Source organism: Larus michahellis, chromosome 8 (assembly GCF_964199755.1).
Source record: "Larus michahellis chromosome 8, bLarMic1.1, whole genome shotgun sequence".
NCBI classification, from domain to species: domain Eukaryota; kingdom Metazoa; phylum Chordata; class Aves; order Charadriiformes; family Laridae; genus Larus; species Larus michahellis.
Window position 1 is genome coordinate 26,625,689 of NC_133903.1, and position 24,855 is coordinate 26,650,543.

General features: G+C 62.8%; 1 protein-coding gene across 1 annotated transcript; it reads left to right on the plus strand.

The window, feature by feature from the left end:
- Positions 1-477: 477 nt before the first annotated feature.
- Positions 478-17,890, plus strand: CRIP2 (cysteine rich protein 2). Its single transcript, XM_074597275.1, has 8 exons — positions 478-638; positions 11,611-11,705; positions 14,158-14,215; positions 14,714-14,854; positions 15,537-15,605; positions 16,036-16,130; positions 16,426-16,483; positions 16,651-17,890. Exons 1-8 carry the CDS (start codon positions 596-598, stop codon positions 16,716-16,718), a joined length of 627 nt encoding a protein of 208 aa, XP_074453376.1. The 5' UTR covers positions 478-595; the 3' UTR covers positions 16,719-17,890.
- Positions 17,891-24,855: the final 6,965 nt, after the last annotated feature.

Sequence of the window (24,855 nt, forward strand, 5' to 3'; positions counted from 1 at the left end):
TGCGCCCCTCTGCAGCTGCGCACTCCGTCTCTCCCACCGCGCAGGGCTGCGTGCGTGCGCCCCGAGTTTGAGAGCACCCCCCCAGACGCCCCACTGTCCCTAAAAGAGGGGGCGAGATGGCTCCTGTGCTCGCACCATCTCTCCCGGGGGCTGTGGCAATGGGCCCGGCTGGTGCCGGGGGTCGGTGCCAGCCCGCGGGGATGCGGGACTCGAGGTGGCACCGCTGCTCGGGCGTGCGCCGCAGGGGACCGGGCAACGAGCTGATTAACAACCCACAGCTCCCCCGGCTTAATTTGCAACCTTTTTAATTTTTACCCGGGAAGAATTACCGGGGGGTGGGGGGGTGGGTTAGCCCGGGCGGGGGGGCTCCGCCGGCCGGGACCGTGCACCTGCCGCGCTGGAGACGCCGCCGTTACCGGGGGGGGCCGGGCTGTGCCGCACCGAGCCGGGCAGAGGCTCGGCGGGCAGCCCCGCCCCGGCCCCCCCCCGCCCGGGCGGCGGCGGCGGGGCCAGTGGGCGGGGGCCGGGCGGAGCGGGGCGAACGGCTCGGCACGGCTCTGCTCGGCACGGCTCGGCTGCGCTCCGCTCCCCCGCCATGGCATCCAAGTGCCCCAAGTGCGACAAGACCGTCTACTTCGGTGAGCGCATCCCCGGGGCCCGGCCCCGCATCCCCCTCCCCGAGAAGGGGCGCATCCCCGGCACCATCCCCGGTCCTTGCCCCCCCCCCAAACCCCGCCGCTCGTCCCCGCCTTCCCCAAGCCCCGGTGCATCCCCGGCTCCTCTTCTCCTTCCCGGCGCCGGGGTGTGTCCCCGGGGCCGCCCTCCCCAACGCCCGGCGCATCCCCCGGTCCCCGCTCGGCCGCGGGTCCCCGGCGGGGCGCACCCAGAGCCCCCCCTCCCTGGCACCAGCTGCTTCGCCCCTGGACCACCCCCCCCGCCCCCGGCATCGGCTGCGGCCCCTCTGCTCTGCCCCCCCGCCTCCGAACCCCCGTCGTGCTGGGGGATGCTGTCGGTTGTCCCCGGGGCGGGGGACACGGGGGGTGCGGGTGGCAGGGGGGGTCCCGGGCACCCTCCCCTGCTCCCTGGGCTGAGGAGGTGAAACAGGGGGTGAGGAGCGCTGGTTGGGGGGGGTGGTGTGTGTGTGTGTGTGCTCGCAGGCTGTTTTGGTGCTGGGGTGGGGGTTCACGTCCCCTTGTCCCCACCGGCTTGGGTCATAGGGGAACCCAGCCCATCCGACACGGACAGGGGGCTGCCATGAGCTGGGGGGGTGGTGAGCGTGTGTTTCTCTTGGTGCGGTGGAGCAGGCGGTGGCAGGTGCAAACAAAACCTTCTCCCAGCCAATTTGTTCCCATTCCCTGCAAACCTCGCTCCAGGTGTGCCGCTCACCCCTCGCCACCTCGCCTCTCACCCAGCCCTCGGCGGGCTGCTCCCGGGGGCGGGGGGGTGTGTGTGAGCTAATGAATGGTTTTGGGGTTTCTCCGGGACTTTTTCAAAGGCAGCGTCTGGGCTCAGAGGTCCATCTCGGCATGCCCGGGCCGGCTTTGGGGCAGCAGCGAGTCCCTGCAGGTCTCCCAGAGCCCTGCTTGGGGTTGTGGCCAGTCAGGATCTCTGGGAACCGGGGCTGGGGTGTCTCCCGTCGGGCATCCCGGGGTGCGTGCCGTCGCCCGGGTTGCGGGAGATGCCGAGGGCGGAGGTGGGAGAGAGGGCCGATCCCCTGCCCTGGTGCCTCACCGCCACTCCTCCAGGAGCGTGTCCCAGCCCGCTGTCCCCCTGCGGGGGGGTGACCCTGCCTCGGCTTGGGCATCCTCGGGGTGGGCATCCTTGGGGTGGGCTTCCTCGGGGCTGTGGTGCAGGCTCAGTGTGGCCCTGGGAACAGATCCAGCGCCCCAGTCCAAGCTGCCTCCCAGGACCTGCTGGCCACAGAGTCCAGCTGGCCTGGCCTGGGGCTGCCTGCCTGCCCCCCCTCCCTGTGGCGCTCCAGGGTCCAGCCCCCGCTGCCTCAGGACGGTTGTTTGGTGGAGAAATACCAAAGGGTCCTGATGGTGCCTGGGCGTTGGAGGCATTGGTGCTTTCATTCCTTTCCGGCCATCTCCAAGTAAACACAGAGAAATAGGAATTTGCTCTCTTCCTCCTTTAAATAAACCTATTTGCGTGGGGGTAGGAAGGGCTCAGCCCCTTGGATGTCTTTCCTTGTGTGAATCTTTTCCTTTTTAAGCAGAAAATAGTGTGTCTGTCCAGCCAGCTGGGCACTGGCCCGGGGTCGGAGTCACTCCTCTCGCCCTGGGGACGAGCCTGCCCTGCGTGGGGGGGCCGAGGCCGGGCTCGGGGACCCCCGCCTCGCTGCCGGCGGTGGCCAGGCTGTGCTGGGAGGTGACGCGCCAGCCCCCAGCGGTGCCCGCTCTCTTTCTCTCTCCCCGCGTGCTGGGGGACCTGTGGGTCTTTTGGGGATGTGATTTGGGGGGGTGCGATGCTGTACCCCCTGCCCCCAACTGCGTGTTGGCTCTCTCTCTCCCCCGGTGGGTGTCTGTAGGTGTAGTGGTCCATGTCCAGGTCTCTGCTGCTCCTCGGCTTCCCTGTTCTATCCCCCTGCGGAAGGTACCTGGCAGCAGGGGGAATGGCAGCCCCCATCACACCATGGGCCGTGTGGCCCCTGCTGCCCCTAAGAGAGATCGGGGGGTGAGTCAAAACAGGAGCGAGCCCAAAACTTCTCCGTGCTCGGAGTTGAGATAGGCTGGAGCATGTCCTTGCTGATGCCTTGAGCTTTTCCTTGAGGAACTGCCCAGGCTCCGGCAGAATAAACCCAGGTCCGTTTATTTAATGCACAGAAACTGGGTGCGACCTGTGAGCCGCCTTTCGGGGACGCGGCTCCAGGGGTTTCCTCCCGACGGGAGGCGGGAAGGCGATGGGAGCGCTTGCGCCCGGGGTTTGGTTAACGCTTGTGAATTCCTCGGCCGGCCCGGAGCTTAGCGGGGAGGTGATTCATAAAGCCCCGCTTGTTCGGGAGCGCTCTTCGCCTGCGCTGAATGAACGCTGGCGACTCTCGACTTCCCGAATGCCTGGGATTGCAGCCGTGGGTCATGTGTGAGAAATGCCACTGCGTCCCGTTCCTGGCCCCGCGCGGTGCCTTGTGCGGCTGACCAACGCCAACAGCGGCGGGTACCCATGGAAAACTCATTTCCAGCCTGCCTGTTGCTTCATGCTCCCTGGAAAAATCCAGCGGGCTCCTCCCTGCGCAGTCAGGAGGATGTGGGCGTTTCCTGAGCTGCAGAATGAGCTTTTTTTCCTTTAAAAAGCACAGGGAAATATAAAAATAGTTTTCTGGCTTTTTTTCTATTTTTTTTTTTCTTTTCTCAAAGCAGACTGAGGTCTGTGACATTGTTTCCAGGAGCGGCTGGGGCTAACTTTTCCTGCTTTGGGGAGGCCGGAGGGATGAAGCGAACGTTTAACCGGGGGAGCAGCGCTGCCGGGGCTGGTTCCCATCCCACGCTGGCAGGTGGCGGTGGGTTGGGGTTGGATTCTCTCTCCTGGCAGGAATCGCCGGAGGGACCAGCGTCGCCTGCAGCCAAACAGCCGTGCTTTTCCCCAGCTCCCCTTTTTGCATCACTAGCCTCAAATGAGTTTTGCAGGGTCGCCGGGAGCCCTGGCCAAGCCTTTCCGCCTCCTGTCCTCTCTTCCCAGGGAACTGCGGGGGATGGCGGCGGTGGGGGGTTTCCTGTTTTCCCATCCCAAGCGCGAGGCAGGCGAAAGCCCTGGGGATGCAGCAAGCGCACGTGCGGCGGGGCGGCTTTTGGGGAGCTCTCTGGGTGTCGGAGGGCCGGCGGGGGGGCTGCTGCTCTGTTTCTTTGGGAAGGGGCATCCCAAAAGCACATGGGTAGCCCCAGGGTTTGTCCTGTCTGTGCCAGCAGCTGGGACAGCAAAGCCGCTCTCCGGGGACGGTTTGGAGGGGGATCAAGGACAGGGACACATCCAGCTGGGAAAGGAGGGGGGTGCAAGCCCGGTGTGCTTGGGGTGGCCACAGCCGGCACCGGTGTCCCGAGCGTGCTGGAGGAGGGGGGTGTAGCTGGACATGGGGCGCAGCAAGGCGGGGGGTGCCCTCCCAGCAGAAATCCAAGCTGCAGAAGCTGCTCTTGCAATTAATGAGTAACCGCTGTCCTTGGCTCCGGGCACGGGCTGTTGGGAGACAGTGGCCCGGCAGCGGCCGGGCAGGAGAGGGCTTTATTTCGATGACAGCTGTCCCTAACAAAGGAAGCGGCTCTTCAAGTGCGGTCGGCACGGCCCCTGGCTTGCTGGCACGAAGGCTGGCTGGGCTCCTTGGGTACCTGCCTGCGCCCACATGGCTCTCAGAGCGTTGCGTGGACCTCGCAGGATGGTAACTAAGGATGCACCGGTTCCCTGCTCTCAGCGCAGGTCCCTGCTGGGGATGGCGGGGGGGGATGCCTCTGTGGGAAGCTGAAGGATGGGGCTGATTAGCTCTTTTCCCTCAGGAAAATCGCGTGAGCTACAGAAAGTTATCTGTGGGAGGGCGGGATGGGATGGTGCGAGGTCTGGGTCCCCTTGCTCTTTGCTGGAGCTGCTGGGGCTCCTACACGCTGCGGTGCTGGCATCTCGTGTGCCTGTTTGTGAGCAGGGAGCTGTGGGACACACGGATCCACGTGGATGTGCCCGCAAGGGGTTTGTGCTGGCCAGCCTGGGTGCCCTTCTCTCCCCGTGCCACCAGCCTGCGGGAGCTGCGGTGCCCCCAGGGCCGTGGGTGCTGGAGGCTCGGGGCTGGCAGGCAGCTCTCTGCAAGCCCGGCTGGTCCAGAGCAACTCCGTTTGGTGTCCTGTTTTAGAGCTCTGCAGCCACGTCTCCGGTCCTGGGCAGGTCTCGGGCAGAGCTCCTAGTGTTCCCATCCTCCCTCCCTGTCCCTGGCAGGAGCAACAGGGATGGGGAGAGGTGAGGTGATGGGGCTGGAGAGGAAAGGCAAGGAAAGGCGGAGCAGGAACGCCCCAGCAAGAGGTAATGGAAAATCTGTCACTGCAGTGTTGCAATCAAATACGGAGCCTGGAGCATGTGCCGTGGTGCCGCTTTCAGCGGAGGTGGGTGGTGGTGCCCATCGCTCCTGCCAGTGGGCTGGGAGGCCCTGAATCATACAATCATTGAATGGTTCGAGTTGGAAGGGACCTTAAAGATCACCCAGTTCCACCCCCCTGCCCTGGGCAGGGACACCTCCCACCAGACCAGGCTGCTCAAAGCCCCATTCAGCCTGGCCTTGAACGCCTCCAGGGATGGGGCAGCCACAGCTTCTCTGGGCAACCTGTTCCAGTGCCTCACCACCCTCACAGGGAAGAATTTCTTCCTGATATCTAATCTAAATCTCCCCTTCTTCAGTGTAAAACCGTTACCCCATTTCCTATCACTCCACTCCCTGATAAAGAGTCCCTCCCCATCCTTCCTGTAGCCCCCTTTAGGTACTGGAAGGGGCTCTAAGGTCTCCCCAGAGCCTTCTCTTCTCCAGGCTGAACACCCCCAACTCTCTCAGCCTGTCCTCACAGCAGAGGGGCTCCAGCCCTCGGATCACTTCGTGGCCTCCTCTGGCCCCGCTCCAACAGGTCCATGTCCTTCTTGTGCTGAGGGCTCCAGAGCTGGACGCAGTACACTCCAGGTGGGGTCCCACCAGAGGGGAGCAGAGGGGCAGAATCACCTCCCTCCACCTGCTGGCCATAAGCAACCGAGTTGCTGACGCAACCAGGGAGGCGATGGTGGGGGAGACGTCCTGGCACGCGGGTGGGGAGAGCTCTTCCACCAGCCTGCCGTGCACTTGCTGCTGGGGGGCACCGGTGCTGCGGCCCCCGGGGAGGTGCTGAGCATCCTCTCCTGCTGCCGTCTCTGTTCACACTGTGTTTCCCACAGCCCTGGGCCAAACCCTGCTTGGAGCTGGTTGTGCCCCGTGGCCAGCAGGCTGGGGAGGTGAGGAGCCATGCGGCTGGAGGGGCCCTTGGACAGGCTTGGCTGCTCCAGTGTGTCTCCCAGTCCCACTCCCGCTGACACGGGCCAGGAAACTGTCTCATCCTCCCCGCGCTGCCCGCCAGAGATGGTATCTCAGGGCGCAGGAGGAACATCGTGCTCTGGATCAGCCGTTACCCAGGGAGGGGAGTTGCTTGTGTGCCTGCCCGTGCCCCGGCTCTCCGCCGGCCGCTCTGCCCCTCGCTGTGGGGGAGAGGAGGGCTGCACCTGCCCGGGGGTCCCGCCTGCATGCGGTCAGCAAGAAAGTGGCTGATTTCTTGGGCTCAGCCCTGGCTGAACCCACTGCCTGGCAGGAAACGCTGCTGACCCTCTCCCAGTGCAGCCGTGGTCAAGCTGCCCGGCCTCGGAGCCGGAGGGAATCATTGAGGTGCTGGAGCGGGCCCAGAGAAGGGTAATGGAGCTGGTGAGGGGTCTGGAGCACGAGTCTGGTGAGGAGCGGCTGAGGGAGCTGGGGGTGTTCAGCCTGGAGAAAAGGAGGCTGAGGGGAGACCTTCTCGCTCTCTACAGCTCCCCGAAAGGAGGGGGTAGCCAGGGCGGGTTGGTCTCTTCTCCCAAGTAACAGGCGATGGGACAAGAGGAAACGGCCTCAAGTTGTGCCAGGGGAGGTTTAGACTGGATATTAGGAAAATTTTTTGCGCTGAAAGGGTTATCAAGCATTGGGACAGGCTGCCCAGGGAAGTGGCTGAGGCACCATCCCTGGAGGTATTTAAAAGCCGGGCAGACGCAGTGCTTAGAGACATGGTTTAGTGATGGGTTTTGTCAGAGTTAGGCTGATGGTTGACTCCATGATCTGAAAGGTCCCTTCCAACCTGGGCGATTCTGTGACTCTATCTCGTGGGGATGCTGCTGGATGAAGGACAGCAGCCCCATGGAAAATGGAGGGGCACTTGCTGGGTGCTGCCTTGGCCCTGTGAACCAGAGCGGGAGCCTCCCCAGTTGGCTGGAAGTGAAGCCCCGGGAAGCAGGACCTCCCCCCACGTGGGGTATTCCTCATTCTCCCAGCCCGGCTCCGGTGAGGCTGTACTGAGCTGGCTTTGTTGTGCTCTTGGAGGCAGCCCAGCAAGCCAGCGGCTCGGGGCCGGAGGGCTCGCCTTGCCTTGCTGCGGAGGAGCTAAATATATACGTCTTGGCCAGAAAATCACAGCGTGGCGTAACCGTCGGGGCGGGCTGTGGGACGGGGGGGGAGAGGCGCTGCCTGGCCGTGCCTGAGGAGGGCAGGAGGGGACAGGGTGGTGGGAAGGCAGAGCGGACCCTTCCCGGGGGGCTGGGGGGGGCATTGCGGCTGGTGGCGCGGCATGGCAGGAGCTCCTCAAGCCATCCCTCCGCCTTTTCCGTCTCCTGGCCGCGCTGCAAGAAGCTGGGGAGGGGACGGGACTGGGCTGCCACTGCCTGGGCTCTCAGCTTTGTTTTCAGGCATTTACCGGGCTCCTTTCCCTGCGCTCTTCTCTTTTATTCATTCTTTTGTGCCCGCGAACGCTTTGAAGCACATCTGCGGTGGGTCTGACAGCATCCCTCTCCTCCAGGGCCACCTGGTCGCTGGGGTCCCTGTGGGGATTTGGCATCTTTACGGCTGGGCTGGGCTTCGTCAGCCCTTCCCCGCGCCCTCCCGGGGCTGCGGTGGAATGCGTGGGGCGCAGCCCAGCCCTTCGCAGAGACGCGGCCATGGTCTACGCTTGTTTTTGCTGAATAAGCCCCGGGCTGGAAGCAGCGCTGACGTCAGGCCATGGAAATACCTGTATGAGGGCCCGGAGCCGGCTCGGTGCAGCCCCCGGCGCTGGGGCTGGGAGGAGGGATGCTCCCTTCCCACCCCAACAAGATGCTCCCACCTCTGGCCCGCGCCAGCTGCCTTGCCCGGGCACGGCAGGTAATTATGGGATGAGCTGCGTTGTCTCCAGGGTGGGGCTGCCGCAGAGCCCGCGGAGCAGGCTGTCTGTCTCAGCAGCCCCCACCGGCGCTTTCCTGCTCCTTGCCTCTGGTTTTCCCTGGCTCTGGCTTCATCGGCATGGGCTGCACCCCCTGCACAGTGCGAATCCACCCCACGGCTACGTCCTGCACCCGGCCGGGCCTCCACCTCTCCTCCACAGGGACGGCACTCGGTTGCCCACCCATGGCAAGGCAGGTAATCCAGGGCAAGCAAACCCCGAGTCACGCACATTTGGTGGAGGCCAAATTCCTGCAGCTGAGTGCCCTTAGCTCTGCCCTCCCTGGGGGATGCTGCATGGATGGTTTAAATTTGGTGGACTTGAGGGGAGCATCTTGAGGGGAGCCATCAAAAGAAGTGTGGCCAGCAGGTCAAGGGAGGTGATTCTGCCCCTCTGCTCCGCTCTGGTGAGACCCCACCTGGAGGACTGCATCCAGCTCTGGAGCCCCCAGCACAAGAAGGACATGGACCAGTTGGAGCGGGGCCAGAGGAGGCCATGAAGATGCTCAGAGGGCTGGAGCCCCTCTGCTGTGAGGACAGGCTGGGAGAGTTGGGGTTGTTCAGCCTGGAGAAGAGAAGGCTCTGGGGAGACCTTAGAGCCCCTTCCAGTACCTGAAGGGGGCTACAGGAAGGATGGGGAGGGACTCTTTATCAGGGGGTGTAGTGATAGGAAATGGGGTAACAGTTTCAAACTGAAAGAGGGGAGATTTTGATTAGATATTAGGAAGAAATTCTTTCCTGTGAGGGTGGTGAGGCACTGGAAGAGGTTGCCCAGAGAAGCTGTGGCTGCCCCATCCCTGGAGGTGTTCAAGGCCAGGCTGGATGGGGCTTTGAGCAGCCTGGTCTGGTGGGAGGTGTCCCTGCCCAGGGCAGGGGGTTGGAACTAGATGATCTTCAAGGTCCTTTCCAACAGAGACTGTTTTATGATTCTATGATCTTGCCACGGGCTGAGTGTGTAGGTGTGGGATCGTGCCTGCGTTCGGTGTGATGCTGAGAGGACGTGGGCATCCCTTCCCAACATGTCGGGTCATGGTGCGGAGCGGGGCTTCCCCCAGCAGCTGCCTGGGGGTCTCTGCCGTGGCGGGAGGACATGGTCAGGGACTTCTCCTCTGGAGCTGATGCAACAGCGGAGCAGATGTGGCCGGGTGACAGGAAGTCTGGGCGCTGGTGCTTTCCCTCGGCAGTGATTTATGGGCCAGCGCGGACGGGATGCCGCTGCCCTGGAAATGGGCTGGGGTGGCTCCAAGCTGCTTCCTCTGCTCAGCGCGAACAATGCCGCCTGGAAAACTGTCCCGGCTGTCCCGCCCTGCTGTGGCCCCCCCCCCGAGCCCTTGTTTGCAGCCAGAGGATGCCTGAGCAACCTCTGCGTGGCATTTCCACCCGCGGGCAAGGGGCAGCCCCTGTGGTTCCCAGGATGTCCCCGTGCCCCGGGAGCAGGATGGTGCCCCGGGCCACCTCCTGCCCTGTGCTCTGCCGGGGCTGCGGGTGCTGGCGAGGTCCCTTTTGCTCTTCGTGGCCAAAGGACACCTTGGCGGGGGGGTGCATTCATCAGGGAGCAGCAGGGATTTACAGCTGCCTGAAATATTACAGAGCGGGGGCTTGGGGGGGGCATCCCATCTCGTGGGGGCAGGAAGGAGCTGGTGTGGGCTGTGGCCGGCTGTAATTCCAATGGCCTCCGGAAAACAACCGCTGGGAGTTTCCTCCTTGCTTTGTCCCCGGGGCCGTGACGGCGGGGGGAGCCGGGGGTGATGCAGCCGAAGCGCGGACCGGCCTGGCCGCGCATCTGCTGTGACAGAGCCCAGCGGCCCTTTGGCCCGAAGCCCCTGCCTCGGCTTGCAGACCATCACGCTCCCCTTGCCCTCCCTGGCCACCCCAGGGAGGCACCCGTTCCTGCCGGGGAGGGCTGGGGAAGCATGTGGGGGGAACGCAGGGCTCACTCGACAGCCCCAAGGCAGCGGGCTGCTGGGACCTCTGCGTCCCCCTCACTTTTGGGGAGCGCTGGGCGGGCTGTGAGCTGTGCGCCCTGGGGCAGGCGAGGGCTGCAGAGGCAGGGGAGGGCAGGTGCCCGCTGCGAGAGGCTGGGGATGCAGGAGCCCTCCCGAGTCCCCGGGCTTGGTGGCCCCAGCAGGGATTTGCCCTGGGGGCTTTGAGCAGGCGGGCACAGAGCCCTGGCTGTGGCGGGGCATCCCTTCCCCCTGCCATCTGCTCCCGCCTGGGGTTTGGTCCAACCTGGGCTCACTCATGGCATCACCAGGAGGTCGGTTTGGAGGTGCTGAGGCTGGTTCCCCGAGCCCGTCCTCCACGCACTTGCTTGGGGCTGCTCTGGGGGCTCTCCCCTGCACCCCGGTGAAGTGGCTCTGGCTCTGCCCCCTCGCACTACCCTCCTCTGCCATCCCGCTTTTTGGGTGGCGATGGCAGTTGTTTTGGCTTATCTTGGCCTCGCAGCGTGCCCCGGACGCAGCTGTTTGCCTTGGGAGGAGGGTGGCTCTGGAAGCCAGGACCTGCCCTGGGGGAGCTCTTGACCCCCATCTTGACCTGCTGCAAACAGGTGACATTTGCTGAGGTCCTCAGGGGAAAAAAAGGCTGGGAAACCCGCCGTCACGGAGGAGGTCTTCTTGCAGAGCAGGGCCAGGCTCCGGTTTCGCTTTTATTTGCTTGTTAAATGTTTTATTTGGCTCTTATGATTTAGTTTTACGGTGGCTTTAACGGGATCATGCTGTTTTCCAGCTGTCTCCGCACATGTGTGGGGGAGAGCGAAGGGTGTATGGGAATCGGCGGGGGGGACGGGGCAGCGCCCGGCCCCCCAGGAGCTGGGAGAGAGGGGGGATGGCAGGAGGCCGGGGATGCAGGACGAGGTCTGGCAGCCCGTGTTACCTCCCGGGGTGCTCCCGAAGACGTACAGCTTGGGGCCAGCTGGAGGAGGTGCAACCGGTCTCGAAGCATTTTCCTTCCCTAAATTTGCCCACGGATGCTCTGAAACTGTTTTCAGTGACGGCAGCGGGTTGCTCCGCAGGTTCGTGGCACTTGGCGGGGTGGTGGTGGTGGGGGAAGGCAGGGATGGCACCCGCGCACCCATCTGCACGTTGCGCCTGTTCCTGGCCTGGGGGCGAGGGGCGAGCACCCGCGCGCCCAAGGGAAGGGTGTTTTCCAGTGCCAAACCTCCATCCTTGGAGGATGTTTCCTGTCCCGTCCTCCTGGCTGGGGGCAAGGGGGTGTCCTGGGAGCAGCAGCGGGGGGGGAAGCTCTGGCCAAGGCTCCCAAGAGCCCGAGAGGCTGGGTGTGCGTGGGGGAGGCATGAGTAACGGGGTGGGCATGGTAACACCAAATATTTGAATGGGAGCAGGGTCACGCTGGGTAAGGTGGCGGGTAAAAATAGACGTGGAGGGAAACGCTACCGTTGCTGGAGTGGCGCGTGGGAGAGGGGGTCTGCGCGATGGCAGAGCCGGCGCTGGGGGGGGGTCAGAGGCTGGGGAGGTTTGTGCCCACGGCCTGAAATGGCCCCGGGGACCTTGCGGGGCTGCAGCAGCGTGGTGCCTGCACCGTGGTTGATTTGCACAGCACACCATTGAGCAGCGCCCCCATCCCGAGCGCGGCCCCCCCCGGTTGGTGCCCGGAGCCTGGCTTCCCCAGGGGTTTCTGCAGGTGCTGGGCAGTCGCTTACCCCTTTCTCGTGTTCCCTGCAGCCGAGAAGGTGTCCTCCTTGGGCAAGGACTGGCACAAGTTCTGCCTGAAGTGTGAGCGCTGCAACAAGACCCTGACCCCGGGCGGGCACGCCGAGGTAAGAGCCGCGGGGGCGGACGGGGTGGGGGAAGATGCAGTGCCATGCAGGGGGGGCCTGGTGATCTCTCCAGCACTTCAGAGACAGGGAGTCCCAGGAATCGGGCTGGGGCAGGTACCCGATGCCATGCGGATGGGCTGTCCCTGTGGCACGCAAGCCCAGGAGCGCACGCTGTGGCTTCAGATGCTGCGCCCCGTGGTGGTCCAGAGCTGTCGCGCGTGGTGCTGGGCAAGCCACAGAGTGGTGCTGGCACCGTGTGTGGTGCCCAGCCCCGTGTGGGCTCCCAGGCAGCCTGTGGTGGGGCTTGGCATGCCCTGGCAAGCACTTGAAGCAGCTCCGTGCACCGGGCAGGCTTGTTTGGGCATCGCGGTGGCTTTGAAGGCATGCGGGTGCATGGCGGTGTCGTTAAAAACACCAAAAATCAGGGATACACTGGTTGCCATGGTGATGCTAGCTCGACACCGGTGCTTTCGGTGCCCTGGGGCTTGCTCTGGAGTGTGATGCCACCGCGGCTGCCCAGTGCTTGGGAGCACAAGGGTGCCGTGCTGGCAGCGGCAGCTGCTGGGGCTTGGGAGCAACTGTGTTTTTTCTTGTGTCACCCCAGCGTGACACATGGAGCCCTGGGTTTTGCGCAGTGCCTGTCATGCCAGAGTGTCACCAGCTCTTTAGCGCGGTTTTAAGCAGGCGGCGCAGCTGGGGAGCAGGCAGTGGCAGCAGGGACAGCCATTCTGGTTGCCACCAGCCCGTGGCGGGGAGCAGGGCCAGTTCTGCCGGGGAGGATGGGGCTGTGCGGGTGGATCTGCGCTTCGGGCCAGGTTAAGCCCTGGGCATTTGCTACTTCTCCATATAAGGCTGGATTCTGCTCCCAAAGGGGATGGCAGCCAAGCCCCCACCGACTGCTCCAGCAGCAGGATTTGGCCCTTCCCTGCTTTTTCTCCCTCCTTTCAAGCCAGCATGTTGGTCTGGGTTGGGAAGGTGTCGCGGGGAGACCAGCTAAATGTTTACCCTCCCCTCCGGCATGGTAACACTGCGAGCACACTGGTATTTATGCCTTGCAGTGTTTGGCAGCTGCCTGCTGCCCAGCCTGCCGCCTGCTCGCCCCCCAGCCGTGCCCCCCGCCGCCGCCAGCCCTCGCCTTGGGCACGGCACCACTCGGGGTGGCAAGGGAAGGGACATGGCTTCCGCTCAGCTGCCACCCTGGGGCCAGGCATCTTTGCCTTGCAGTGAGAGGGGATGGAGGGCAGGAGCACGGGGGACATGAAGCAGGGCTCAGAGCTGAATGGAAGTGATGGGGGGGTTGGGTTTTTGGCCTGAGGACGGGGTCCCGTTGGGGTTTTCCCAACGGGGCGGTGGCATGGCAGCCCTTCTGCCCTCGCCACAAATGCTCTTTCTTTTCTCCTGGAACTCAGTTCCCGCTGGCCCATGAGAAACGGCTGTGGGGAGCTCCGGGGCTTATCCCCGCTTCATGCCTTCCTGCGATAATCGCCCCCGGCCGATAGCAGGGCTGATAGTGCCTGGGCTGGGACCAGCGCCCGCACGGGGCCTCTGATCTCGGGCCAAGGCGAGGAGGGGGAGGGTGGAAGCCACAGTGCTGCGTGTGCGTGCCTAGTAACAGCCTGACTGCGCGCAGGATGCTTAACGGGCAAAGCGTTGCTGGGGCATAGAATCACAAAATGGTTCAGGTTGGAAGGGACCTTAAGGATCATCCAGTTCCATCCCCTGCCCTGGGCAGGGACACCTCCCACCAGACCAGGCTGCTCAAAGCCCCATCCAGCCTGGCCTTGAACACCTCCAGGGATGGGGCAGCCACAGCTTCTCTGGGCAACCTCTTCCAGTGCCTCACCACCCTCACAGGAAAGAATTGCTTCCTAATATCTAATCAAAATCTCCCCTCTTTCAGTTTGAAACTGTTGCCCCTTGTCCTATTGCTCCATTCCCTGATAAAGAGTCCCTCCCCATCTCTCCTATAGGCCCCCATTAGGTACTGGAAGGCTGCCATAATGTCTCCCCGGAGCCTTCTCTTCTCCAGGCTGAACACCCCCAACTCTCTCAGCCTGTCCTCACAGCAGAGGGGCTCCAGCCCTCGGATCACTTCATGGCCTCCTCTGGCCCTGCTCCAACAGGTCCATGTCCTTCTTGTGCTGAGTGCTCCAGAGCTGGACACAATACTCCAGGTCTCGGTGGCCCTTGGCCAGGGCGGGGCTTGGAGGTGCCTCTCCGCTGAAGTGCCGCGGGCTGCTGGTGCTCCAGCCCCGTGTGGAGTGCTTGATGCAGGCGAAACCCTCAAGTGTGGGGGGTCAGGTCAGGCCGTCACCGGCAGACCCACAGGCTGGGTGCCTTTTGGGGGGTGTAGGCATGGCCATGGAGATCTCTGAACACCAGTGGGCATGGAAGCGATCCAGAGGGAATCGCGGTCGCCACTCGGCATCCTAACACTCCCCTCTCTCCCCAGCACGATGGGAAGCCCTTCTGCCACAAGCCCTGCTACGCCACGCTGTTTGGCCCCAAAGGTACGTCCGTGCTGCCCCCGTGTCCGTGCAGCCGTGCCCAGGGCTGCCGGAGGGTACAGGTCCCCCCCATCCCCGCTGGCGGGGAGCTATGGCCCTGAAAGCCGCCTCCAGGAGCCAGGCTGGCATGGGCTGAGCATCAACCAGCACTTTGCAGTCCCAACCCTGCTGCCCCCTTGTGCAGAGGGAGAGGAGAGCTGCTGGAGGGAGGGAATGAGGGAGGGATCCGGCCTGACAGCCGCCTTTTTTTTTTTTTTTTTTTTTTTAATATATTTCAAAAACAAATTCCCATTCAAACAGAAGGTGGAGTTGCTCTCCTATCCCAGACGCGTCTGGAGAAAGCCTGAGTCAGGAGACAGCAAGCCGGGGCTGAGGCGCAGCGGTGTCTACAGTGTCCCTGTGGCTGAGCGGGGCCAGGGGAGGTGGGACGGGGGGCTGGGGGGAGGATGGAGACCTCCCGTGCTCCCAGCCCACCGCAACCTCTCTCTGCCCCACTTGCAGGGGTGAACATCGGTGGTGCTGGGTCCTACATCTATGAGAAGCCGCAGATCGAGGGGCAGACCGCCCCGGGACCCATCGAGCACCCGGTGAAGGTGGAGGAGAGGAAGGTCAACGCGGCGCCCCCCAAGGGACCCAGCAAAGGTGAGGGGCAGGGCAGGACGGGCAGACTGGCCCTCTGCCATGGTGCTCAGCTGGTCCAGAGCCACTGTGTTTCACAGACTCACAGAATGGCGGGGGTTGGAAGGGACCTCTGGAGATCATCCAGTCCAAGCCCCTGCCAGAGCAGGGTCACCCAGAGCAGGTGGCACAGGAACGCGTCCAGGCAGGTTTGGAATGTCTCCAGAGACGGAGACTCCACCACCTCTCTGGGCAGCCTGTGCCAGGGCTCTGCCACCCTCAAAGGAAAGAAGTTCCTCCTCATGTTGAGATGGAACTTCCTATGGTCAAGTTTGTGCCCGTTACCCCTTGTCCTGTCACTGGGTGTCACTGAGAAGAGCCTGGCCCCATCCTCCTGACACCTACCCTTTCAGTATTGATAAGCATTGATAAGATCCCCCCTCAGTCGTCTTTTTTCCAGATTGAAGAGACCCAAATCCCTCAGCCTTTCTTCATGAGAGAGGTGTTCCAGTCCCCTCAGCATCTTGGTAGCCCTTTGCTGTCCCCTCTCCAGCAGTTCCCTGTCCTTCTTGAACCAAGGAGGCCAGAACTGGACACATTTGGTGATGGTGTGGGGTGCAGGGCATGTGTATGGGGTCCTCCGCACCCACGTGTCCTGGCTGAGATGTCCCTTCGCTTCCCACACCCCTGACCTGTCTCCTTCCAGCCTCCAGTGTCACCACCTTCACCGGGGAGCCCAACATGTGCCCGCGCTGCGGCAAGAGAGTCTACTTTGGTAAGGTGGCGAGCAGGCAGTGGGTGCGTGCCCTGGGGTGGCACATCCCCACAGTGCAGGGGCTCCATGCAGGACCCGTGGGGCACACAGAGGGGCTGGGGGAGGGGGTTTTGGCTCAGAGGTGGGGTTGGGGGGCAGAGAGGGATGTGCCTGAGGAGCCTACAGGGATGGGTCCTCTTGGAGGAGCTCCTGGGTGCATCCTGTCCCCTGCTGTCCCCTCCCAGGTGGGTGGCGTGGGCTTCATAGCTGTCCTTGGCCACCCTCTGTCACCTGTGGGGCAGCAGAGGGGTGGGAGAGATGCGGGAGACTGGGGTGCACAGGGCTGCCTTGGGATTTTGTACGCAGAGGTGATGTGCCCACGGGGCTTGCTTCGCCCTCGGCATGTGTGCTGGGGGGCCGGCATGACCTTCCCTCCTTGTCCCCGCTCTAGCCGAGAAGGTGACTTCGCTGGGGAAGGACTGGCACCGTCCCTGCCTACGCTGCGAGCGCTGCAGCAAGACGCTGACCCCGGGGGGCCACGCCGAGGTAAGGATGTCCTGGCCCCGAGATCCCCGGGCATCGCGCATGGGGGATGCTGGCGTGACATGTCCTGGCTGAGCTGTGCTGTGTCGTGCCGGCGTGGCAGCCCCTGCAGCCCAGAGGTGCTGGGGTGCAGCTGTCTGCTGGGGACGCACGGGGTGGGAGAGGTGCCCAGCCAGGGGGATGTGTCCTGGGGACCGGCCTTTCCCCACCCCGGGTGACCTGGTATGGTTGGACTCGATGATCTCAAAGGTCCTTTGCAACCATGAAGACTCTATGATTCTCCCTCTGCCCCACACAGCATGACGGACAGCCATACTGCCACAAGCCCTGCTACGGGATCCTCTTCGGGCCCAAGGGTGAGTGCCTGGGGGGTGCGTGGGGTGGGGAGCTGGTCCAGGGGCACATGCCCCACCGGGGCTACTGCTCTCGATGCTCAGGCCACCGCCCAGAGGGGACATCTCCCTGGAGCGTGCCACCTTCCCACCCACGTCCTCACCCTCTTGCATCTCCCCACCCCGTGCAGGCGTCAACACCGGAGCTGTGGGAAGCTACATCTACGACAAAGACCCCGAGGCAAAGAACCAGCCCTAGACGGTGTCCCCCTGCCCGGCCGCCCGCTCTGTGCCCCCCCGTACTAACCTCCTGCTCACAGCCGGAGCAGACCCTTGCCAGGCTGGCCACGGACCTGTGCTCTCTCTGCTGTTTCTACTCCGGGCAGGACGGCCCTGCCCACCTGGGTTATATATCATAGTCTCTAATATAAGCTTCAGTGTTTAAAAGCAAAGGTAGAAGGTGTCTCTGGTGGTTCCCAATGCGCTCTGCCCTTCCCAGCCCTCCCACCAGCCCCCCCGAGTGTGAGAGGTGGCAGAGCGGGGATGTCACTGCCTGCAGGGGACAGCCGGTGGCACCCAAAGGGCTGAAAGCAGGGGGACGGTGGTGGCAGGAGTCCCACCATGGGAGGCAGGAGTCCCACCATGGGAGGTTGCTCCCAACTGCCCTCTGCACCGCGGGCAATGGAGCTGGGCAGGCATCCCACGGCGCTTGGGGGTGGGAGCTGATGGTCAGGGCACCCAGGCCTGTTCCTCACCAGCCGCTGGGGACATGCGTGTCCCCTGAGGGCTCTGGCCCATCTGGCAGCACCGCCCTTCTCCTTGCCCTTCCTGGGCTCCATGACCTGGCTCTCGCTCTCCCCAGGGCCCACATCCCACCCCAGCCACCCTTGGGGTTGCAGGGTCTGGCACCTCCCTGCATCCCCATCCTTGCACCCTGTACGTGCAGCCAGGCAGGTGCCCAACCCGCTCTGCTGGCTGGTTTGGGTCGGTGGTCCCCCTAGCCTGGTCCCCCACGGCAGCAGAGCCTGTGCTGGGTGGTATGCGGTGGCCGCAGCCCTGGGGGGAGGGGGGAGTGGGCTGCTCCCCACCTTCGGAGGGCAGAGCGCATTGGGCTGGCGGCTCGGTGGCGGGACGCCCGCCTGCTTCCCAGAGCCGGAGGTTTCTCGTTGTTGTTGTTTATTTATAAGCAGTTGTAAATGTGCCCCTCGCTTTGGAGAATGACACGTCCCCGTCCCCCCCCCCCCAGTCTCACCCGTTCCCCCCCCGTGCACGCCCAGCCCTGCTGCTGCCCAGGCGGCCAGGGAGGGGGCTGGTGCAGGGGTGTCCTTGGGGCACTGAGCCCTGGGGTGCCAGCACCCAGCTCTCTCCGGGCTCCCTGTGCCGCCGTGGGGCTGACTTTTGTTATTTGCTGACAATAAAGGTTTGGAGACATGCGTTGTTTGGCTCAGCTCTGGGGCGGAGGCGGGGGAAGCTGTGCGTGCTACGCAGCATCCCTCCAGTCCCGGGACAGTGTGGGGACCCTGCCACCAGGCTCCTGTCCCAGCTGGCTCCTCCTGGGGCAAGACAGAGCAGCCCGAGTTGCCCAAGCCCCTGCTGCTCTTGGTGCAGCACAAGCCATGGCCGCTCCCTGGGCTGTGAGCAGGGATGGGCTTGTAGGAGGCTGTGCTGGCCCTGCAGAGGGATGGGATGGGATGGGATCCTCCCTGGCTTTGCAAGGTGGAAAACCAAGAGAAGGAAGGATGTGACACAGCAGGGGACACTGTTCCCCCCAGCCTGGCGCAGGCGCACTGCCTGAGTGGGGCAGCGCTGGTGGGAAAGCCCAGCCCGGTGGAATGCAGTGTGGGGGCACGGGCCATCCCACACCCCCCAACCCCTGGGAGCTGCCATATCCCCAGCCAGATACCAGCCCCGCTGCCAGGCCTGGTTTTAGACATCCAGCTATTCCCCCTAGGAGCTCGGTGTCTGGAAAGCAAGGCGCAGAGGCTGGGGCTGCCAAGGCAAACACCGGCTCTGGGAACCGCTGCTCCTGCTTGTCCCTTCCGGCAGGTTCTTACAAGAGTCCTGTCGGGCTGCCTGCTGGCCGTGGCCCCCCCTGGGGGACACAGGCACCCCGCCGGCCCTGTTTGCAGGGAAAAGTGGAGAGCGGGTGGCCCCTGCGATGTCTCACATCCTTGTAGCAGCCTCGGCGCCGGAGCGGCTCCATCACCGTGCAGGAGAGGGATGGGGGCTGCCGGCCACAGCCCCCGGCCTTGCGCCTTCCCGGCAGCGATCCCAGCAACATACAGCCTTTTCCCAGGCACAGAGGGCTCGGCAGCGCGGTTCCCGGTCCGGGAAATGGGCTCTGTGTGTTCATGTTTTGGTGGGGTTTCTATAGCGACTTGACCCCTCTGGTGCTTTAAGGGACAAGGCTGCTGTGGGAATCAGAGCAGTGTGGTTCTGCCGCCTCCTTCCTGACCCGCAGCAGAGATTTTGGTCTCTCGCAGCCAAACTTTGCCACGTTTGCCCCATGTAGGAGCAGTGGTGGGGTCCCCGGGGCCGGGGGGGGTTCCCTGGGGCTCCCCATTGCCTGTCTTGGACCTGGTGCAGCTGCCGGCAAAGCCCTTGGTGCGAATCCAGCACTTGTGGCAACCCTTATTCATCATCATTAATTAACGAGCTTAATATGCCAGCTGTTTTGCTAGCCCGCAGCAACCCCCTGCAGCAGGGAGTTTCCCCGATGGATTGCACAGGCTGATTTTAATCCCTACCACCCTGCCTGCAGCTCGGGGGGGGGCGGGTATCACTGCCCTCCCCAGCACCCACCTAGCCCCACGCCATGCACCCGGCCCTTACAGCATCCTTGCCGTGGGCCCTGGCCCTGTCCCCCCCATGAAGGACCAAGCAGCAGGGTCCCCTGCAGTGCCTCCGGGTGGGATGCTGGCTGCAGAGGGCCTTCACCTGAGACCGAGAGCGTGATAGGGCGGGAAGGAGCTGATGCAGGGCTGCTGGGGGCTATTTAAGCCAGAGGTCTTGAGATAGGGGGGAAGGCGTTTTAGGGGTAGAAGGGGATGCCCCAATGGCTGGTACTTGGGTTAGTTCTGAGCGTGAAGGGATACAGGGCAGGTACAGCATCCTGCTGCCAGGCAGCAGCCATCAAATGCAGGATTTTATTTTGATCTGGAGCTGGCTTTTTTTTTTGTTTGTTTCTCCTCCTCCTTTCTTTTTTTTTTTTTTTTTTGCTTACATTTTCTTTTCCCCATGAGAGTTGTATCGGGGGAATGCAATGAAAATAAAAATAGAGAAAATTCATCTCTGCTGCGCAAGGGCATGCTGGGAAGCCTGCATCCATCACAGCCTCCTGCTACTCCAAAGGGACAACCCGGCGGCTCAGGCTCCAGGTGGGTGATGTCTCCTCGTTGTCCCCCTGACCCCAATGTGGTGGGGTAGGCTGGGCACCCTTTGTGGCAGAAGGTGGCCCCCAGGTACAGCGGGTGGGCTGTTAAGACCAGGAAGCTGAAGGATGTAGCAGGTCTTTGGGATTCCACATGGAGTTATCCGTGTGTGTGTGCCGGGGCGTTGGGGCTGTCCCTGCCCTGCCAGGTCGGTGTGGGGACTGTGGCACCGACACAGCAGAGTGGCACCTTGCTCGAGTAGAGAACACCGCTCCGGCCTCTAACCCTTGGTGCATTTTTGCATTTATTTTTGGGAGGCCTATGTGAGCAGAAAATGCTCCCTTACTTGAGGCTTGGAAAGCATCCTTCCCCTTGGGGATGTCAAATATTTCTTTTTTTTTTTTTCGGCTCGGACTTGCTAGTGGGATAAAAAAGTTGGAGGGCTCTGGTGATTACAGACATGCTCTCCAGGGTACGGAGGAAAACAGAGAACAAAGTGGATGCAGCTTTGCTTGGAAATCCCCCAAGCCCTGTGAACTTGTCCTTGGGCGACTACCCTTGCTGGCTCCCAGCTTTCCTGGGAGCTTTCCTTGGAGCCAGCCCAGCTCAGCAGGGAGCCGTGCCTTGCAGATCCTTGCTGGGCGCAGGGCAGGGATCCCACCATGTGGGCAACCTGTTTTGAGGGCCCTTCTGGTGACGGATGCCAACCTGGGTATTCCCGGGTGGCGGGAGGAGCAGGATTGTCACCTAGTGGTGCTTCTCCACAGATGGCTGAAGGCGCCTGTGCCACTAAAGAAGGGGCTGCGTCACTTGTGCTGTCATTAGTGACCCAGAAAAGGGACAGGTGGGTATACGAAGGCTGGTCCCACAGCGGCAGGGTGGGCTGCACGCACAGAAAACACCAGGGAGGGACTTGGCGGGGCTAGGAATGGGGAGGGCAGCCCCGTGCTACAACATCTGAGCTAGGGAAAGGAGGGAGGGAGGGACGGGAGATGCAGCATGGTGGTGTGGAGGGGCTCCCAAAATGCAGGGAGATGGCAGGACAGCGGGGCTGTGGCTCCAGGACAGCCCTGACGCACTGGGCACCGGAGCAGCACGGATGGGCAGTGAAGCGAGACGCATTTAAAGCATTTGCTGGGAAGTTCAATAAGTAGGAGCCAAAAGGGCTGAAGTGCTGGAAGATGTGATTTAAGACGGGATATTAAAAGCAACGCAGTAAGCACAGCTTGCTTCCACAAGGGCCAGGAATGGGCTCCAATACCCTCTGAAGTCAGCGGCGTGGCTCTCCCTGGCTTGGCTGGGCTTTAGCTCGGCCCCGGGGCGGATGTTAAAGTACTGGGGGTAAATACTGGTGAGGGTGTAAGAGGGCAGGCAGGGATGGAGAAACAGCATGAAGCCAAGCAGAGGAGGGTTTGGGCTGTAAATCCCACTTCCACCGCAGTGCACCGGGCTGTCGCACAGGGAGAGCTGCCTGTCCTGCCTCCGGCCATGGCACCGGGAGGAAGGTGCTGGCTCCGCTCCTCAGCGGCTGCCCGGCTGGTTGCCGCCTGGGAATTTCCCCCCAGGATGTAGGCTGGGCTCTGCAGCAGCCTTTATATCACCAGATGGGGTGAGCAGCACCCTGGGGGCTCGGGGGGACGACTCCTGGAGTGTCCTGGGGCTGCTTGCTGGGGAGGAATACTGCTGGGAATACTGCTGCTGGTGGGATGGAGGTGTGCGCGCCACCAATGGGCGTACAAACCTGTGGGTCCTCCTCTCGCTCTCCTCTGTCGTGCCCCTCCGTCTTGCTTGGGTAGGGCAGAGCGGGGCAGCGACGTCCCTCTCCCCTCCCCGTGCTGTCACCATGGTGTGACCATGCTGACAGGGAGCGCAAACACCTCCGCGCCCCTTTCGCCTCGGCCCCAGTGAATTTTTAACCAGGAACAGAAGGTGTGGTGTCGACAGCCTGGACCCACCCCAGGGCAAACGGCGCTGCCGGGTGAGTGCCCCGCGCCAGGGCAGGGCTGGGGACGTGGTCCCTGGCACTGGTCCCCTGCGAGGTGCCCACAGCCCTCAGCATGGACGTACACCTCCCCAGCAGGCAGAGGAGATGCCTCACGGGCGCTGGGCGGCTTCCCAAAGCAGCGGGCGTTGCTTCCTCGACAGATCCTGGCTGGATGCGACAGCCACAACCGAAACAGCTGGGGCCGTGCCAGGAAAATGCACCAAACCCTGCCCCGGCAGGACTTACCCAGGAGGTTTCCTTGGGCTGCCACTAATGGAAAGCTTGCGGAAAAGAGCAGATGGTAGCAGAGACTTTGGCCAGACCGTATGCAGGGAGACTGAGGGAACAGTGCCTGGATGGAACCGGAGGAGATTTTTCCATGTAGCGGGGACTTGGAGGGGTTGGAGCGGCGGGTGAGGGCTACCGCGCCCTTCTGCCCTACAGATGGAAATCCCGGATTGCATCCGTGGCATGGCCCCATGCTGTCCTGTCAGCAGGGTTTATCCCATCCCCACCGAGTCCCTGTGCCGTGTGGCAGTGCCTCAGGAGCTGGCCCGGGGACTCCCCTCTGTCACTGCTGGCACGGTGTAATATTAACCGCGTGATAATCATTCACACCCTGGCTCTTGAGGTGGAGAGCTGACCCGGCAAGCGGGGCAAGCTGACCCAGCCAGCTGCCTGAACCGGCCTGGAAAGGTTTTTACAGTTTTTGCTGGAAACTTGACCATAGGAAGTTCCATCTCAACATGAGGAGGACCTTCTTTCCTGTGAGGGTGGCAGAGCCCTGGCACAGGCTGCCCAGAGAGGTGCTGGAGTCTCCGTCTCTGGAGACATTCCAACCCCGCCTGGACGCGTTCCTGTGCCACCTGCTCTGGGTGACCCTGCTCTGGCAGGGGCTGGGACTGGGTGATCTCCAGAGGTCCCTTCCAACCCCCACCATTCTGTGAGTCTGTGAAACAGCCATGTGAACGCCCGCGCCCACAGCAGGATGGACTCCGCACCATGGCTGGGAGGGCAGCGAGTGTGTCTCACAGGCTCCAACCTTTTGGGGCTTCACAGCAACCAGTGGCAGCGCGCTGGTGGGTGTACTGGGCTGCCCTGCCAGCATCCCCCAGGGTGGCCTTTTCCGAGCCCTTTCCCCAAAACCCCCCAGCTCCCGCACTGCCTTTCCCGCTGCCGTCCTCTTTCCCGACTACTCCCAGCCGTCGGCCGCCTGTCAGCTTTATGAAGACGTACCCCAGCGTTTTTCCTTAGGGTGTAATTTGCCCTGACAGCCGCCCTTCGTGCTGTTGTTTTCCCAGCCGGCCGGTAATGGGATTAGCCGTGTGCAAATCCGGAGGTGATGGAAGGCGAGTGGGTGGAGGGGGGGTGTGTGCATGGCCCCCCCGCCGTGGGGTACCCCATGTCGCCCCGACGACGGCATCTTGTGGGCCTTTTGATGGGATCACGTGCCTGGCAGCTCCCCCCAGCCTCTGCTGGGCTTTTTTTTTTTAAGGCACCTTATAATTTTCTTGTCAAATTAGAGTCCCATTTTGAGCTGGGTTGGGCATATTTTAGAAAACAAATCGTTTTGGCCGAGCGGGCCCTTGACTTGCCCAAGCGCAGGCTGAAATATGAAAAATGAGGGCAATTTTGCAGGGCGTGCAAGTGTTGCAAAAATAAGGGATTGGGATGCCACCAGCCCCCCCACCCCGGGTCGTGCCTTCACCGATGCATCACCCCCCCCCCCCCCACTGTACAAATGTGCTGGGGGCTGTGATGTGAGAAGCATGGGACATCCCCCTCCGGCTTCTCCAGCAAGATGGGGCAGGAGGGGAGCCAGGAGCTGCCGCCCTGGCAGATGGGCTGCTTCGCTACGCGGAAATAGCTGTTTTTTTTTCTTGCTGTGTTAGCAAAACAAACCCAAATCGGCTTATGTTACCCGCCCTGCTAAAATGCCAGTGACTTTTCCAGTCATTGCTTGGATAATTACCAGGGGCCGAGTTGCTCGAGGAGGGTATTTGGGCAGGTGGCGTGTGCCCATGGCTCCGGTATGCCTGGGAGCTCTGGCCTGGAAAACCTGCTCCAAAAGCTTGGGAAACACTTGGAGGGGGGGCCTTTGGGGGCTGCGAGGACCTTGCACCAAATACGCCGCAGACGGACCTGGGGAAGGCGGCGCTGGCTCTGGCCGGTGCTCACTCAGGGACCGGGGAGGGGACTCTGGCCATAACAACACCACCCAAACAAACAAACGGGACAGCCCACGTTTTTCCGAGGGCTGTTGCTCCGTCATCATCGACGAGTGCTGACGCCTGATGCTCCGGGATGGAGCCTCACACACAGATTCCTATCAGAGGGCACAGACAGCCCAGGCGTGCTCTGCTCGAATAGGGTAAATTAGCCTGGAACAAGGTCTCCAGATAAGATAACGCTGTGGTTTGCTGAGGAGGCTGTTCTCCCATGGTGTTGGCCGGGTTGTATCCCTGGCAGGCTATGAACCTTGCTTTGAAGTGGTGCTTTGCTGGAGACACTGCCTCTGCCCTTCTCCTGTGGCTCTCTGCCCAGCGCCAGAGCTTGCCCGCGGCCCTGGGACACGGTGCCATGGGCAGTGTTCCACTGCAGAGGGACGAGCTGGCCGCTGCTCACCGCCACTCTGAAACATCTTGTGCACAGCCATGGTTTTGGCTGCCGGGGGGGGCTGTGGGTGTTAGAAGGGGTGGTGACTCCAAACATGGGGCTGCTGCAGCGTTTCCAGCCGGCTCCCTCCAGCACGGGCCGTCAAGGGCTCAGTTTATTGCCCTGCTGTGGCGCGCTGATGGCTTTCACACACCGGCATTAGGGGTGTTTATGGACTCGCTCCCTGTAAAACTAGCAAGAGGCCGCATCCCACAGGCTCCTGAGGTGCTGCCGTGCACCGGGAGACCCTGCAGCCCTTCCTCCCTCCCTGCCAGGCTTCTTCACCGTGCTGCCGCGCGTGCCCACCCACTGATGGGATGAGAGCAGGGCGGTGGCGATGAGCAGGATGCGTGCACAGCCCTGGCAGGGCGTAGAAACTGGGGCTA

What these genes read in the sequence shown, in the direction of transcription:
- CRIP2 (XM_074597275.1), top strand. Translation starts at nt 596, where the DNA reads ATGGCATCCAAGTGCCCCAAGTGCGACAAGACCGTCTACTTCG. An exon ending in CGGCAAGAGAGTCTACTTTG is followed by an intron (nt 15,606 to 16,035) that starts GTAAGGTGGCGA and finishes TCCCCGCTCTAG; the next exon opens with CCGAGAAGGTGACTTCGCTG. An exon ending in GATCCTCTTCGGGCCCAAGG is followed by an intron (nt 16,484 to 16,650) that starts GTGAGTGCCTGG and finishes CACCCCGTGCAG; the next exon opens with GCGTCAACACCGGAGCTGTG.